The sequence below is a fragment of the Ptychodera flava genome, chromosome 10 (genome assembly GCF_041260155.1).
Source record: "Ptychodera flava strain L36383 chromosome 10, AS_Pfla_20210202, whole genome shotgun sequence".
Taxonomy (NCBI): Eukaryota; Metazoa; Hemichordata; class Enteropneusta; family Ptychoderidae; genus Ptychodera; species Ptychodera flava.
In genome coordinates, this window is record NC_091937.1 from 4,719,791 (window position 1) to 4,734,048 (window position 14,258).

At 36.9% G+C, this 14,258-nt stretch overlaps 1 protein-coding gene across 1 annotated transcript; it reads right to left on the reverse strand.

The window, feature by feature from the left end:
- Window positions 1-1,003: 1,003 nt before the first annotated feature.
- LOC139141830 (peptide-N(4)-(N-acetyl-beta-glucosaminyl)asparagine amidase-like) lies at window positions 1,004-14,258 on the reverse strand. Its single transcript, XM_070711516.1, has 12 exons — window positions 14,135-14,258; window positions 11,397-11,511; window positions 10,454-10,708; window positions 10,001-10,163; window positions 8,680-8,911; window positions 8,094-8,215; window positions 7,279-7,424; window positions 6,295-6,405; window positions 4,589-4,756; window positions 4,011-4,196; window positions 2,753-2,930; window positions 1,004-2,203 (listed from the first exon to the last, which is right to left on the reverse strand). Exons 1-12 carry the CDS (start codon window positions 14,242-14,244, stop codon window positions 2,028-2,030), a joined length of 1,962 nt encoding a protein of 653 aa, XP_070567617.1. The 5' UTR covers window positions 14,245-14,258; the 3' UTR covers window positions 1,004-2,027.

Sequence of the window (14,258 nt, forward strand, 5' to 3'; positions counted from 1 at the left end):
AAGAACATCATGTTGAAGTGATGTCACATACCGTCAATGACGCTTCACTCATACTTGATTCGATGTGGTAGGCCAGAGTGGGTATAATTAACTATGTTTGCACCTGGGACCATGCATACCAAGTTTCAAAGCAATCAGACCAGTTATTTCAGAGAAAATGATTTTTTGACCAAAAATGGGAAACATTGCCCAAAAATACAAATATGAAAAAATTCACCAACAATCTGAAGACACTCAACTAAGGTTTCCTCTAGGTACATACATACCAAGTTTCAAAGCAATCAGAATATTTAATTCTGAGAGAGTGATTTTTGGACCAAAAATGAGAAAAATTGCCTAAAATACAAGTATAAAAAATTCCCCACAATTTTAAATCTAAGGGAAGACAACCACCCTAGGATGAAGATTTTCAAATTTCAAAGCAATTAAACAAGAACTTTGGGATAAAATGATTTTTTGACCAAAAATGGGGAAAAAATAGCCCAAAAAATACACATATGCAAATTTCACCCCAATTTGAACAAATCTGACAGAGACTAATCCTAGGATCATTTATACCAAGTTTCAAGGTAGTGTGTTGAGTGCTTTAAGAGCAAAATACACCTAAAATTTCACCACAATTTGAACAAATCTAACTGAAGTCACCACAAGCAACCTGCATACCAAGTTACTAACAAATCTAGCCTTTGTTTATAGAGTTTTCGATTTGCTGGATTTTCTCTTGTTTTTACCTTATTTGCATATTTTTGACGCTGTGACATATTCATTCGAACAAATTCACTTCTCCACCCCTGGGTTTACCTGTACACCAAATACTGAGATTGTAGGTCCTGCGGTTTGATGCACACACACACACACACACACATATACATACAGATGCTGCTGACCTACCATATAAATAAGCTCTTTTTGGTATATATACATATACCCAATGTGAGCGATTAGCAACGCTAATGCTATAAATGGGCAGATGCATGTATGTTAGATATAAACCAATAACCTGTTGCAAAATGTATTCATTTATTCGGATAAATTCAAATACAAATTTATCTGCAACTCACAGGAAAAAAATATACACTATAGTAAGTTGAAGATATGCTCTGAAATGATATAGATCAGAACTTAACTATTCTTGAGATTTCGGTGAAAATTTGTACAATTAAGTTTTAAAAGATTTATTTACCTGTCAAAATTTTGAAGGCAAGATTATTTGAACAGGAATTTTACTCAAAACATTACATCATTCAGAATGTATGAAGAGGGTTGAAAGGTGCAACATTGAAGAGGTTGTTTTACCAAAAAAACCCATTTGTGAATTCAACTGAGTAAAAATGTTCCATTAAGAGAAGTTTCAAGTTTAGACAGGGTTCAGGTGAGACAGATTTCCCTGTGCCAGAATTTTCTTGTCATCATTATGATGAAAAGTTGGAAGTAAATTAATGTTTTATCTTCCTATATTGCAGTCAATAAATAATTCAGAATTTTCAGTTCTACAGATTTTGGTATTATAAACGGAAGTAAAATAAAATACTTTTTGTCCAACTTCCCTTAATGCCTTATACATATAGCATATTCTAATGATAACATCTGGAAATACCTTCAGTTGTATATCTTTCATGAGGATAATTTTGAAACATGTCAATAACTTTGTGTACGTGTATGTGATTAAAATTTACAAACTCTAAGCATTTTGGTTTTACATGTCAATGCAGTAAAACATATCATATTTCACTTTACAATATACCATATCCAGGCACTTTCATGGGGAAAATTTCAAGTCTGTACAGTTTTTGACAATTTTACAGATCACTTTAAAGTTCAGCAAATCAAGTTAGAATTGCTTGACAGTTTTTGTCGTTTAATACGAGATGATTAGACAAGAAAGACACCATATAGATATCTTTTCCAATGACATCATCTACAGTTCACTGCATCTCCCAACAAATATTGAGACATCTTATTGACAAAGTCATCTACATATCATGAAGTCTTGATAACCAACACTGAGGCCGACCCTTCAAATTTCATCATTTTTCCCGGAGAGTTATCCTAATATCCAGTGGGAATACACTTTGATCATCCATACTTTGCCGAAATAATTGAGTGTGTTGCCAAGCAATATCTCCTCTCCCACCATGCATTTCAGCTGTCAAGGTTACTGTAGATGCTCCCTTCAGGTCTTTTGTTACCATGGCATCCTCACCTGAAAGTAATAATGACAAAAACATCATGGCGATGCTGTGCTTCAACTGTTAACAATTGAGGCATGCAGTCATGACTGTCACTGAATATTGTACATCAACAATATTTGTTTAAATTTAGTCAATTTCAAGAGAGCTGAAGGCTTTCACATAGCACCTACCGGTACTGTAGCATTAGATATCACAGTAAATAATGATGTCATAAATCTTTCCATGTTTTGTTCTGATATCAAAAAAAACTGAATGAGACCATTCAAAGGAAATAACAAAACTATTTTAAGGAAATTATGAAATTTAAGAAAATCAGATGAGCATACTGTGTTAAGTTTGTGTTTATCATCTATGGTTTAATGCACCATTTCTGTGCTTGGGGTAACTTTTTTCAAGGGCAGACTGTAGCTGGAAATGTGCAATTGTGCAGTTGAGAGAAAACACTAGTGGTACGTCTACGTTATTGAAACAAATATCATGTTATATTACAAATGGGGAAAACCCACTGGTCTTTTTGCACTACAATAAAATTCATAATTATCTACATTGAATTATCTTACCTCCATCCAATAGCACACATTGTTCTTCACTGCACAGTCTCCATGACACTACTCCAGTTTCAAATGTCTGACTTCTTGCAGTCACTGTTATTGTATCTACAACCACATTGCTGTCTGTCAAATCAAACTTCCAGCTGATCTTGGCTGAACTACTGCCCTCACTCCTTGCAAGGTAAACCTACAAAACAAACAGTCAGACTTCAGATTAACTTCAAGGGCATGTCAGATTAGTTTTGTCTTTGACTATATGTTATGAAAAACATTATGAACTGCAGAACCAAGAAACACATTAAACAAGTAAATAGGCAAGAAACAAAACACAGCTATCCGGTTTGTTGTCTAAGAAATAAAATTCTCCTTAAAAAATTGCATTGGAATCTATCTTTGACACTTACTGAAGCAGCCCTCTGCTATTTCTGAATTAACTTTTAATACTAAATTAAGCCGCATCCCTAGTCTTTCTAATACAGGTACGTAGACTTTCACTTGATATAAGCTGGGCATAAGACTGCTGTGTCCTGAGAGGAGACGTGACTGGAAGGCTATTGTGTAGTAAGACATCCTGGTTTAGAAGCTACATACGGTACTGTGTAACTTGTTTGTTACTCAGTTTAAAGAAAAACAACATAGAATATTTCTGTGTACCTGTTCCAGTGTGTTCTGGGTCTGCCCCATAGTGTATGAATCAAATATCCCCCAAAGCCCCCAATTGGCTATATGACATATTTGCTCACTGGATGTCTCCTTGAAAGTAACGATTTTCTTTTTATAATAATATCACAGTGAAATTCAAATGTCCACCTGCTCACAATATACAATTCTAAGTAATATGAAACTTCACTTTTCTTTTTTGAGGGAATCTATTCAAAATGCCGATGTAAGGACTCTTGAATACACAAGCCTTTCAAATTCACGTAATAGCTACATGTCTTGCTGGGAGTAGGCCGTACTATTTCACAGTGTTTATTTGAAAAACATTACAGCTTTCTATGAAAACTGCCATTCAATTTTAATTTTTTATGAGACATCAAATGCATTGCACATCGTTATTTTAGAACCAAATTTTCATTTCAAAATGACATCAGTAAAACATTAAATGTACTTCCAAGTATTTCCCTGCAAGTACTGCAATACAACAAAGATTACAGAAGACAACAAAACAAGAGATTGTTACAGTAGTATCTCACTGGTCACAGTTGCACCAACTCTAGACAGACTATAAACATTGGAGAAAGAGAGAGATAAATCATGCAATTACCATTTTCCAATCATGTTCCTGTTTTCTTTGGATATTCTCACACTCCATAACTAATGCTGACCAACCCTTGATCTCACTGTTATCATCTGATACTCTCTGATAATAATCTCCTGCACAGATATATCTAATGTGTACACATTTCTTTCTCACTTCTTGTGCTGTCAACTTGATTGCTTTTGGTTTGTGCTGGAATGAAAAGAAAAAATTGTCAATTTGCTGAAAAGAGCGTTTGAGTATTTAGAAGAACAACATACTTGTCATGGAGATATAGAAACTATCTATAAACATTGTCAACTTTCAAATCTGTAATTGTATGAATAGAAACTATCTATAAACATTGTAAGTCATGGAGATATAGAAACTATCTATAAACATTGTCAACTTTCAAATCTGTAATTGTATGAATAGAAACTATCTATAAACATTGTAAACTTTCACATCTGTAAATCTAAAGCCTAAACATAACAATGTCCTTTAGTCTTTTGACATTCACACACACAATACCTTTACAAAATCTTTCTTTCATGAAATTGACAAGGAATGGCCAACATTTATCTGAAATGGTATGCTGTATATACCTGTACACTTCCTGTTTCACCTCTAGCTAGTCGCCATGCCAATGACCCTGATGACCTTCCTTGCTCCTCTCCATCTTTGACCCTTTTGATGCTGAGAAATTCAACAATTTCCATAATTGTACGCATCTCCAGAGTTTGTTTCCTATCGGCAGGCAAGCCATTTTGTCTCTGTAAAGATCATGTGATATGAATCAGATGATTGTCCAAATTAACCTCTACTCCGTAGGTCTAAAGTAACAAAAGTCATATCAAACTTCCAAAAATATTACATGTATTTACAATAAAAATGGAGAAAAAATTATCATCAGGAAAATCTTTGCAAGTTTAGCAACTGTATATCAAACGAGCCAATTGATACCTATGGGAAATAGTATAATAATAATAGGTTATTGAATAGACAGTAGAGGGGCCCCTCTACTGTCTATGGTCATTGACAAAAACCAGGCTTCAAATACTGAGTGCATTGTACTGCAGAGGTATTGTTTGAGACAAATTACATCAAGGATTATACTGAATTGTACTAAAACATAAATCCTGGTATTTTGTGAATATATCTTTTAAAATTGAATTCTATAGATGAAGTCCAAATATTGTATTTTCAGATCCCTTTGTACATACATGTATGTCCACAGTGGCACTGGGTTGCAAGTTTGTGTGCTGATTAGGTATGCGGCCAGTGTGTCAGATTAAAATACAGAATAAACATTCAACCATGCAGTGCAGTGAAGAAATGGTTCACTAGAATTATTTCACATCAAATCACAATGTGGATCTTTGTTCATTGTGTGACTCTGAGATTACATTTCAGAAAATTATAAAATTGAAAGAGTCAGATAACTCTAAAGTTTTAATGAAGAGCAGTTAGGTAAAAGGTCAAATGGCATCCATCAAGTTGAACATGATTGACTCCATATCTCCTAATACCAAATGCTGTCACATGCACAAGACAACTTTGTCGTCTCTTGACAATAAATACGGGATTTATCTTCTGGTTGTTCAACGTCACAACAACCTGCGTTTATTTTGGTGCATCAGAACTTTCTTGCACCATCCTTCAAAGCACTTTTAGTGCTTGTCAATGGAAACAAATAAAATTTATGTTATTGATGTGTGTCTGACGTGAAAATTTCCCGCAAATCAAGTATGGGTAAATACAATAGGGGTCCACGCACATGTCAACATGTGCCTCTGAATGTAGCTACATTATACATCTTACAACCTGGACATATTATTACAATTTGTAAGGTGAGTGAATAAAGCAATAGCGTCGGTTTGGTACTAAATATACATGTACAATGTACAATGTAGCTGCACACATGTGACATCGGACACCGCTGTCTGAAATTCGGACAAATTTGCTTGTTGCATGCTCAACTGCTGTTGCAGCTTGTAGTCTGAGTCATATATTCATATGAATTAGATGACTTTTAGTATCCATTGTACCACAAGCAGGTTTTATTTTCATCGTTCTTGTGGAAAATTCAGACAAACATTTATTTTTGCATATTAATGAGAGAAAAATTACATCACTTGCGATTAGCACTATTATAAGTTGTGGTAGGGATCAGCTTTGTATATGCTTTGACAATGAAACCACATCTTAGATCAAATCACACCTGTGGTAAGAAACGTACAAAGCTTAGCCAAGCTGAGTCCAGCTACAGTGTACATGTACCAATAATGTTTTTTAAGAGCAATGTACATACCTGTTTGTTAAGCTCAGCTAGTGTATTAACTAACCATTCTTCTCTGCATTCATTCCTTCTTGTCATCACTTCTTTTTGATTGGCTGTGTAGCGCCAAGTGACATCCACTATCTTTGGGTCAGAGTTCAAAGTAGAAACGATGGAGAAGAACTTAATGCTGATGATTTACCAGGATATCATGACATCAGGTATTGCAATCAAACGGTAAAAAGATGATAGGAATGGGAGACAGGAAGGATTTTTTAACAAAGTACACAAAGGGACACTCTTGATCGGATGTTCTATTTCATGGTCATGTAATCATAAAAGTATTGCGATTGTCGCTCCCACATAGTTTACAACACAAGCTAAAAATGCATGAAAACAGTTTAAACTCTAAAATCCAAAATTTGCTAATCTCAACTAGGTCATTCCTAGAAGACCTAGTATACAAAATTTCAAAGCTGTTGGATTAGTAGTTTTAAAAAATGTATTTTTTGACCAAAATTCACAAAAATAGCCTAAAAATGCAACATTATAGCTTTCATTATGCTTTTAAACAAATTGACATTAGGTCATCCAAAGTCACATATATACCAAATTTAAAGGCTCTTGGATGATGTTTTGACCAAACATGACAAATTTAAAATATTTAAAATAGAAAATGGGACACATCCCAATAAACTGATTAAATTTGCATAGAGTTTGTGCAAAGTACCTGTGAACAAAATATTCAGCAAATCTGACCAGCATTTCCAGAGTTTTAGCATTTTGACTGATTTTGCCTTTTTCTTACCTCATTTACATTTTAACACATTTTCATTTGAACAAAATAACATCTCCTGGAGCACCAGGTTGGTTTGAAAGTTATTGATGTCGATGGACAGACATGCATACTTACAGGCAACAGACATTTTTTCTAGTCTACACAAATATCTCCTATATTGCCATAAACACATGTGGAATATGGGAGCTAAAGATATATTTGGTTGTACAGAGTCTTACCTCGTCCTTAGAGACAGCAATGATATAAGACAGTTTCTTTGCCCAGCCAACTTCATAGATCAATGGCTTATCACAGATATCCTCACATGGATCACAATGCAGCCATCTTTGCTGGGAATCTGTGTAAACTTCAGTCCATACATGATCTACCATATATCAAGAATCACAGATGGTCATATTGATATGAGCTGGCCATTAACAGAATTGAATTTCGCTGTTATTCACTCATGGTTCATTGGCATTTTGTCATGCTATCAATTTAAAGCCCTGTTTCACCATTCTTCAACAATACTAAATATCTCATGACATATACGCATCACAGTCACTCATAATATGCTCTGAAAGTTTACGGGACAAAGCTGCTGTGAAGTTATTTCAGTTGTTGTAGTTTCATGTCATAAATTATTTATGTTGTTCTACTAACTGAAACATGTTGAATTATCGATCATCAGAGCTCTAGTCATACCTTGCATGTACATGTGACATGTAAATATGTTGATGACATAATTTCTGGTATGTAATTTAAATTATGTCATCAGAATATTTACATATCTATAAGCAGGGGGAATAGAGATCTGATGACTGACAATTTAGCATGTTTCCATTAGTAAAACAACATGAATTGTTGCACAAATGAAAACGGAATACCTGATGTGATTTGAAAAGATAGGAATTTTGTCCCGTATAATATGCTGGGATGTGCAGATGTTTATAACTCTCATAAAGTATTAGGATTTTCTGACATGCACAATACAGTGACTGTTTACTTAAAGTGTGAACATAAACACATTATAACTGAAGTTCACTAGACTTACCAGTCCAGTCAATGACATGCCTGGCTTCAAACCCAGCGGCTCTACAACACAATGTAAAGCAGTTTGCCCATTCACCACATCTCCCTGTTCTTGTCTCTAAAAGTTTAGCAGGATGGTTATACCTGTCAAAATTACACACAATACATAGAAACTCACTTTTTGGCTGAGATTTACGATAAGGTTATCTTTCTCCTTTTGGCAGTAAAAGTAAAGGATATACATGTGCATCATGAGAAATCCTGTTTTTCTTGAGCATTTATCTAACTCCACTCTTTTCCAGGCTAAACCAAAACCTCTGACTCCTCCAAGGAAAAACTTAAAATGAATGTTCCATGTACACAATGTAATAGGCTTAGCTCTAGGACAATTCCCCAGCACACAGACATGTACAGTACATGTATTAATATGTGGCAGATGATACTCACCTCTCTATTCCTTGCCCTCAACTTTCCTCGATATTATGTATGGTACAATTCACGTTATGGGAAAACAACAGAGTTGTACCACAGCATGGAGAGAGAATGACTCACTTCCATTATTGAGAGAAAAATATGGATGACTGTACATACCGGTACTATACACTTACCTTGGAAATCTTGTATATTGCTGACAAGTATTGCAAACATAACCTTCAACTCTACTACCTCCCCATTTTAATTCTTCAGCCATAGGATCTAACATACCAACTGATCTGGTATCACCACCGCATCTTGAACACTTCGGGCTATTCGTCCAGGTGAAGAAGTCACTTTTAAACCAGTGAAGAAGTTCCAATAATAAACAGTCTCTCATGTCAGGTGGTTTCTCACCCTTTGCATCTGTGCAGACAGTAAAGTGAACTGTTGTAAAAAGAGTTGCCCTGTGAACTCTATTTGGTTGTAAATTTTGGGTTATGAGTCGATCACCTCTGGCTCAAAGTTCAAAGGGCAGACAGTTGAGGTGAAATGTTTACCTTGCACTTTTCTTTCGGTTTTGATAGAGTCAAACTTTTACTCCTTTTGCGTGTTGGTAAGTGTGCTTGTTTATCTCTTTGTTTTAAGTTTTACTGTTTCACATTCTGAAAATCTAACAATGATACTAGTTTCCCGTAGGATGTCATCAATAAATAAATATAAATCAATAAATATGTAATGTGATTAATATACTAAGATGTTACAAGTTTGAAAAAAATCAATTTTTTGTTTACTGATCTCATTGCCTATTTTCCTGTAAACTATTTGGTATGTCTGGATTAGCTGCACTATGAGAATTTTTAAAATTTGTTATCTGCCCTTTCAATCAAGCATATATTTTCAAAATGATTAATTGAAAAAAACAACACTGTGCTTGACTTCATCCTTCTGGTTCACGAGTTTCTCTACACATGAGAAACGTGTCAAACATCATTCAAGAATCTCTGATAGTACAAATCAGAGTGAATTATGGGATATTCTATTACTTGAATGCTGAACGCTCAAGTTTATCAGGTGCATTTACACAATGCAAAGATTCTCCTGTGTGTGACAAAGATTAAAATACATATTGTATTATTGCATGCAGTGATGAGCATTCTACAACAAACATTATGATCACCTGTCACACCAATGTCCAAGCTGATGCAATGGTTAGTGGTTTGGCAAGAAACAAATGAATGAAACTTGCACTGAAAAGATAAGGACTAGAAATAATTTGCCATCTTGGCCAATTTGATTCACCACTGACCCAAGAAAGTTGTATTTGATTACAGAAAATGTTTACATAATAGAACAGGACCTGCACATACCATTTTTCTAAAATCCTAAATTGACTCGAGAAGTTACAAAGTATTGAAAGTAAAAGGAAAAACTGATTTGGAATGAAGCATATTTTCAAGAACAAAACTACATAGAAATACATGTATGTACATGTAATGATTGAGACAAGCTTACTTTCTACATTTTCCTGAATTGTCTTCATTCTTTGTCCAGCTTTCTGACTCAACTCAGATAAAGGGATACACTCCCTGGCTTTCTGTTGAACAGATCTGTCTTCGTACACCAATACACTATCAAAATAACTTCTTATTTTGGCAAAGAATCCAGCCTCTCTTGCCTGCAAAGAAATAAATTTAAAACTTCTCAAAATATTTTGAAATAAAGTTTCAGATCTTTTGTTGCTTGTGTAAAAGGATTATTCAGATGAGGCAGTGCTATGTACAAATCTTATGCAAAACAGAACAATTGAATTTTACTCAATATATCCATTCTTTACAAACCAGTGTGCCCTCTAACAAACAGGATTACAGAAAACTTTTGAGTCAATTTGAAAATTCAAAACACTGTACCCTCAGCTTTACCTGGTAAAGTACTGGTTGATTCAAAACACTGTACTCTCAGCTTTACCTGGTAGCTTTCAGCTGATGGAGCTGCTGTTGCCCCGGTAACAATGAGTGTGCCTGCATCTCCAGATGATGAGCAAGTGAGAGTGTCACCTTGGCTTGACTCAGATGCTGATGATGAGGTTCTTGCAGCTGTTGCTGCTGCTCCTTGTGTCTCTGTGAGTTTTTTCTCTCGAACTGTTCTTATTTCATCATGTACTCTGCGAATCCTTTCAAGGGGTATCTCTTCTGGCATCACAAGGTACTCAGAATTTGAACTCTAATATACATAATGTAAAAAGATAAAGATATGGAGTGAGTTAATAAAAGTGTGATGGTTAAAGGGCCAGTAACAACACCTTCGCTGATTTTTTTTTCATAATTGTTGACATGTTTTTTATGCCAGCTAGTTTCTTGTTTTTCTCCCTGAAGCATATTGAGATACACCGTATTCAGCTTGTCAACTAAACATCTACATGAGCAGACTGCATTGCTAGTATTGACAAGTGAATTCTGGTCCAAAAATCAAGTTTAACCAATAACAGTGCATTTTACACCACAGACACTGTGTTGACAAGCTAATAAATAAGTAGTCTTTTCAACATGCTTGTTGAAGTAGAACAAGAATTTTCAATTGCCATACGAAGCAAAAATCGTGAAACATTAAAAGTTACAGCTACTGGCTCCTTCAAGTTTGCTACACATACAGTACACATGTTATTATTGACACAATTACAACTCTACATTTGCACGATTTCACAAACTTAAAATGAAGCTAAAAATATTATATAGTATTTTGGTGTTACTTTCAAGGGCACACAAAAAGAGAATTACTACATTAAACTTCAATGCTTTTCATATAAACACGCATGAACATGAATTTGTTATCCAAGTAACTCACAAATCGAAGGAATTTAATTCCCAAAGGACACTATGACATAATGAATTGGATAAGTATATGGTCATACCTCTTGAAATCCCATTGCAAATAGGCACTCCATTCCTCCCATTACTGGAAGAATCCGAGATTGTACGATAGTATTTCCTAACCTTATTGATCTGTACTTTGCCACCGAAGGATTCCTGCAAAATTTAAAATATAATAGCATTTCCGAGTCAAAATTCATTTTTGAAAATCTACAGTATTTGTGTAAAATACACGTATGATACTCAATACACTATGAAAAGGCATCATTGAACAGCTGGTTTAGGTGAATGAGCAAGCTGTACAAAACGTAAGCTGTGGAACTTGACAAAGGTCCCGTTCTACCAATGCCAGGGCTATTATTGCCTGCGACACAGTCACTTGTGGTCAGGTACACTGTAAACGGTTCCCAGACACTTTGCACCAAAACCACTTCGCACCAAAAGTCACCTCGCCCCAAACCATTTTGTCCCTAAAACAACGCCACTTCACCCCAAACTATCATCAACCGGTAAACCTGAAAATAACCAACCGCTACCATCAAATTTTTCATCACCTATCTATTATCCCAGCACTGAAATCTTGAAATTGTAGAAAATGACATCATGCAATTCCGCGAACGGCATCTGAGTTGTATCACTAAGTAGTTTTCGTGTTTCTTTTTTTCTAATTCTACCATTTATGGTTTCATGCAACAATAAATGGATTGTGGTAGCCAAAATGTCCCGACACATTAATGTTTCCCAGTTGCAGTTAAAAGCAACATTATGATATTTCGTGGCATCGTTGTTTTAGGACGAGTTGATGGTACTATACTTTAGGCACAGTGATTTTAGTACGAGATGGTATTTGGGGCAAAGTGGCATTGGAAGAGGTAGTACTAACACTTGGGACAAGGTGGTTTTAGTACAAAATGGTTTTGGGACGAAGTTAGTTGTGTGGGCCACTGGTTTTGGTGCGAAGTGTCTGGAGCCTCAGTAAATGCCCCTCTATCGTAGAACATGTTTTTCTTCATCAGAGGACTGTCTGTATGATATGCTATACTGGTATACATGGTCTACTATAAATTTATAATATCTTGGCCCAGAGTATTGCTGAGACTTGCCCCAAGTCTTTGGCCATACATAGCAAAACAGAGTGAATCAGAACACTGTATTCGGGCAGATTGTCGCTTAGATCAGGGAAACAAAGAAACTAAGGCCAGTCTTGCCGCGGATCCCGTAGCCTTGCCACCCCTGACACTCCCCAATACAAATTGTCACTCAGGCAGGGAGTGGCACAGTCCTGCGTGCCATGCTGTGTGTTCCCGGCGTTATACGGCCTCCCACCATAGCCCTGCTTGGGCTCATACTAAAACACATGGTACAGTATGCAGGGCCTTATGTACTCCTACCCCCTGCAGCCTGCAGGGCTAGGAGTGGCAGGGTTTAACAACAAAGGCCAGTCTAGGCATTGCTAGTAACTCTTAAACCTGTCTGGCTCACAGGCGATGTTTTCTGGGTAGTTTCTAAAGTAGTTCGGAAGAGAACGTTTGAACGTAGCATAAACTACACTAATAGAAACTACCCAGAAAACATCACGCCTGTGGTCTGGCTGGCTTACACCATGTATGAACTTATACAACACTCCAACTGTGGTAGATTCATCGTTTCATGTCCACGCATATGGTTCATGGTTACTAGCTGCAAAATTGTAGCGCTACAGTGAGGCGGTCGGTGATCTTGGGTTTTGGAACTTTGTTCACCAGTAGCGCTACAATGCCGATGGCCCTGGGGAGTATAAAATATTCGCATCCCAATGGACTAGGCGTGTTGGTGTGAAATGCTACATATTTACTGCATTTGGTCGTACCGATTTATCACTACGGAAGACTTAACACTATACTGCGCTAAACTTGTCATTTATGGGGTTCGGAATTTGTTCAAACACGTCGATCGCGTACCAAAAACATTGAGCATGGGGCATCCTTGTTTCTGGGAGCCGCCATTACCGGAAGTTGGTAATGGCTGCTCCCAGAATAGCTGCAAAATTGTGTTGTAGCGCTACGGTGAGGCGGTCGGCGATTTTTGGTTTTTGCGACTTCGCTCACCAGCAGCGCTACAATGCCGATGGCCCTGTAGAAGTGAAAATAAGCGCACCCCACTGGACTAGGCGTGTTGTAGCTGCAGTACAGTAGCTCGAGGTTTTGCCTGGGTATTTGGTTCGGACGGCAAAACTGGTTTTGCCGTCCGACCCAAATACCCAGGCAAAACCTCGAGCTACTGTACTGCAGCTAGGCGTGTTGATGTGAAATGCTACATGCTTTACTGCATTTGGTCGTACCGATTTATCACTACGGAAGACTCAACACTATACTACATTGACCTTGTCGTTTATGGGGTTTGGAATTTGTTCAAACACGTTGATCGCGTTCCAATAAACATTGGGCGTGCGTTGGGCATCGGTGTTTCTGGGAGCCGCCATTACCGGAAGTTGGCAATCACATCAACATGCCTTGTCCATTGGGATGCGCTTATTTTATACTCCCCAAGGCCATCGGCACTGTAGCGCTACTGGTGAGCGAAGTCGCAAAAAACCAAAAATCACCGACCGCCTCACCGTAGCGCTACAATTTTGCAGCTACATGGTTACATGTGGGGGCAATGTTGGAGGTGCTGCCTCCAATCCATGATGCATTGATTGATTCAATGTAGCAACGAGAGCGTCATCTCGGTGGGGAAAAAATGAAAGGGCACCATAAAAACATTCAACGCCCTTGACCCTTTTTGCCTTTGATCATACCTGATAATGTTGCCGGCAAATTTTAACAAAAGATCGGACGTATCTAGGAATACAGTCGTTTCGTTCTGTAACAGCTGACCGATGACTTCCTTCTCATCGGTCGTCGCCATTTTGGAATACGCGT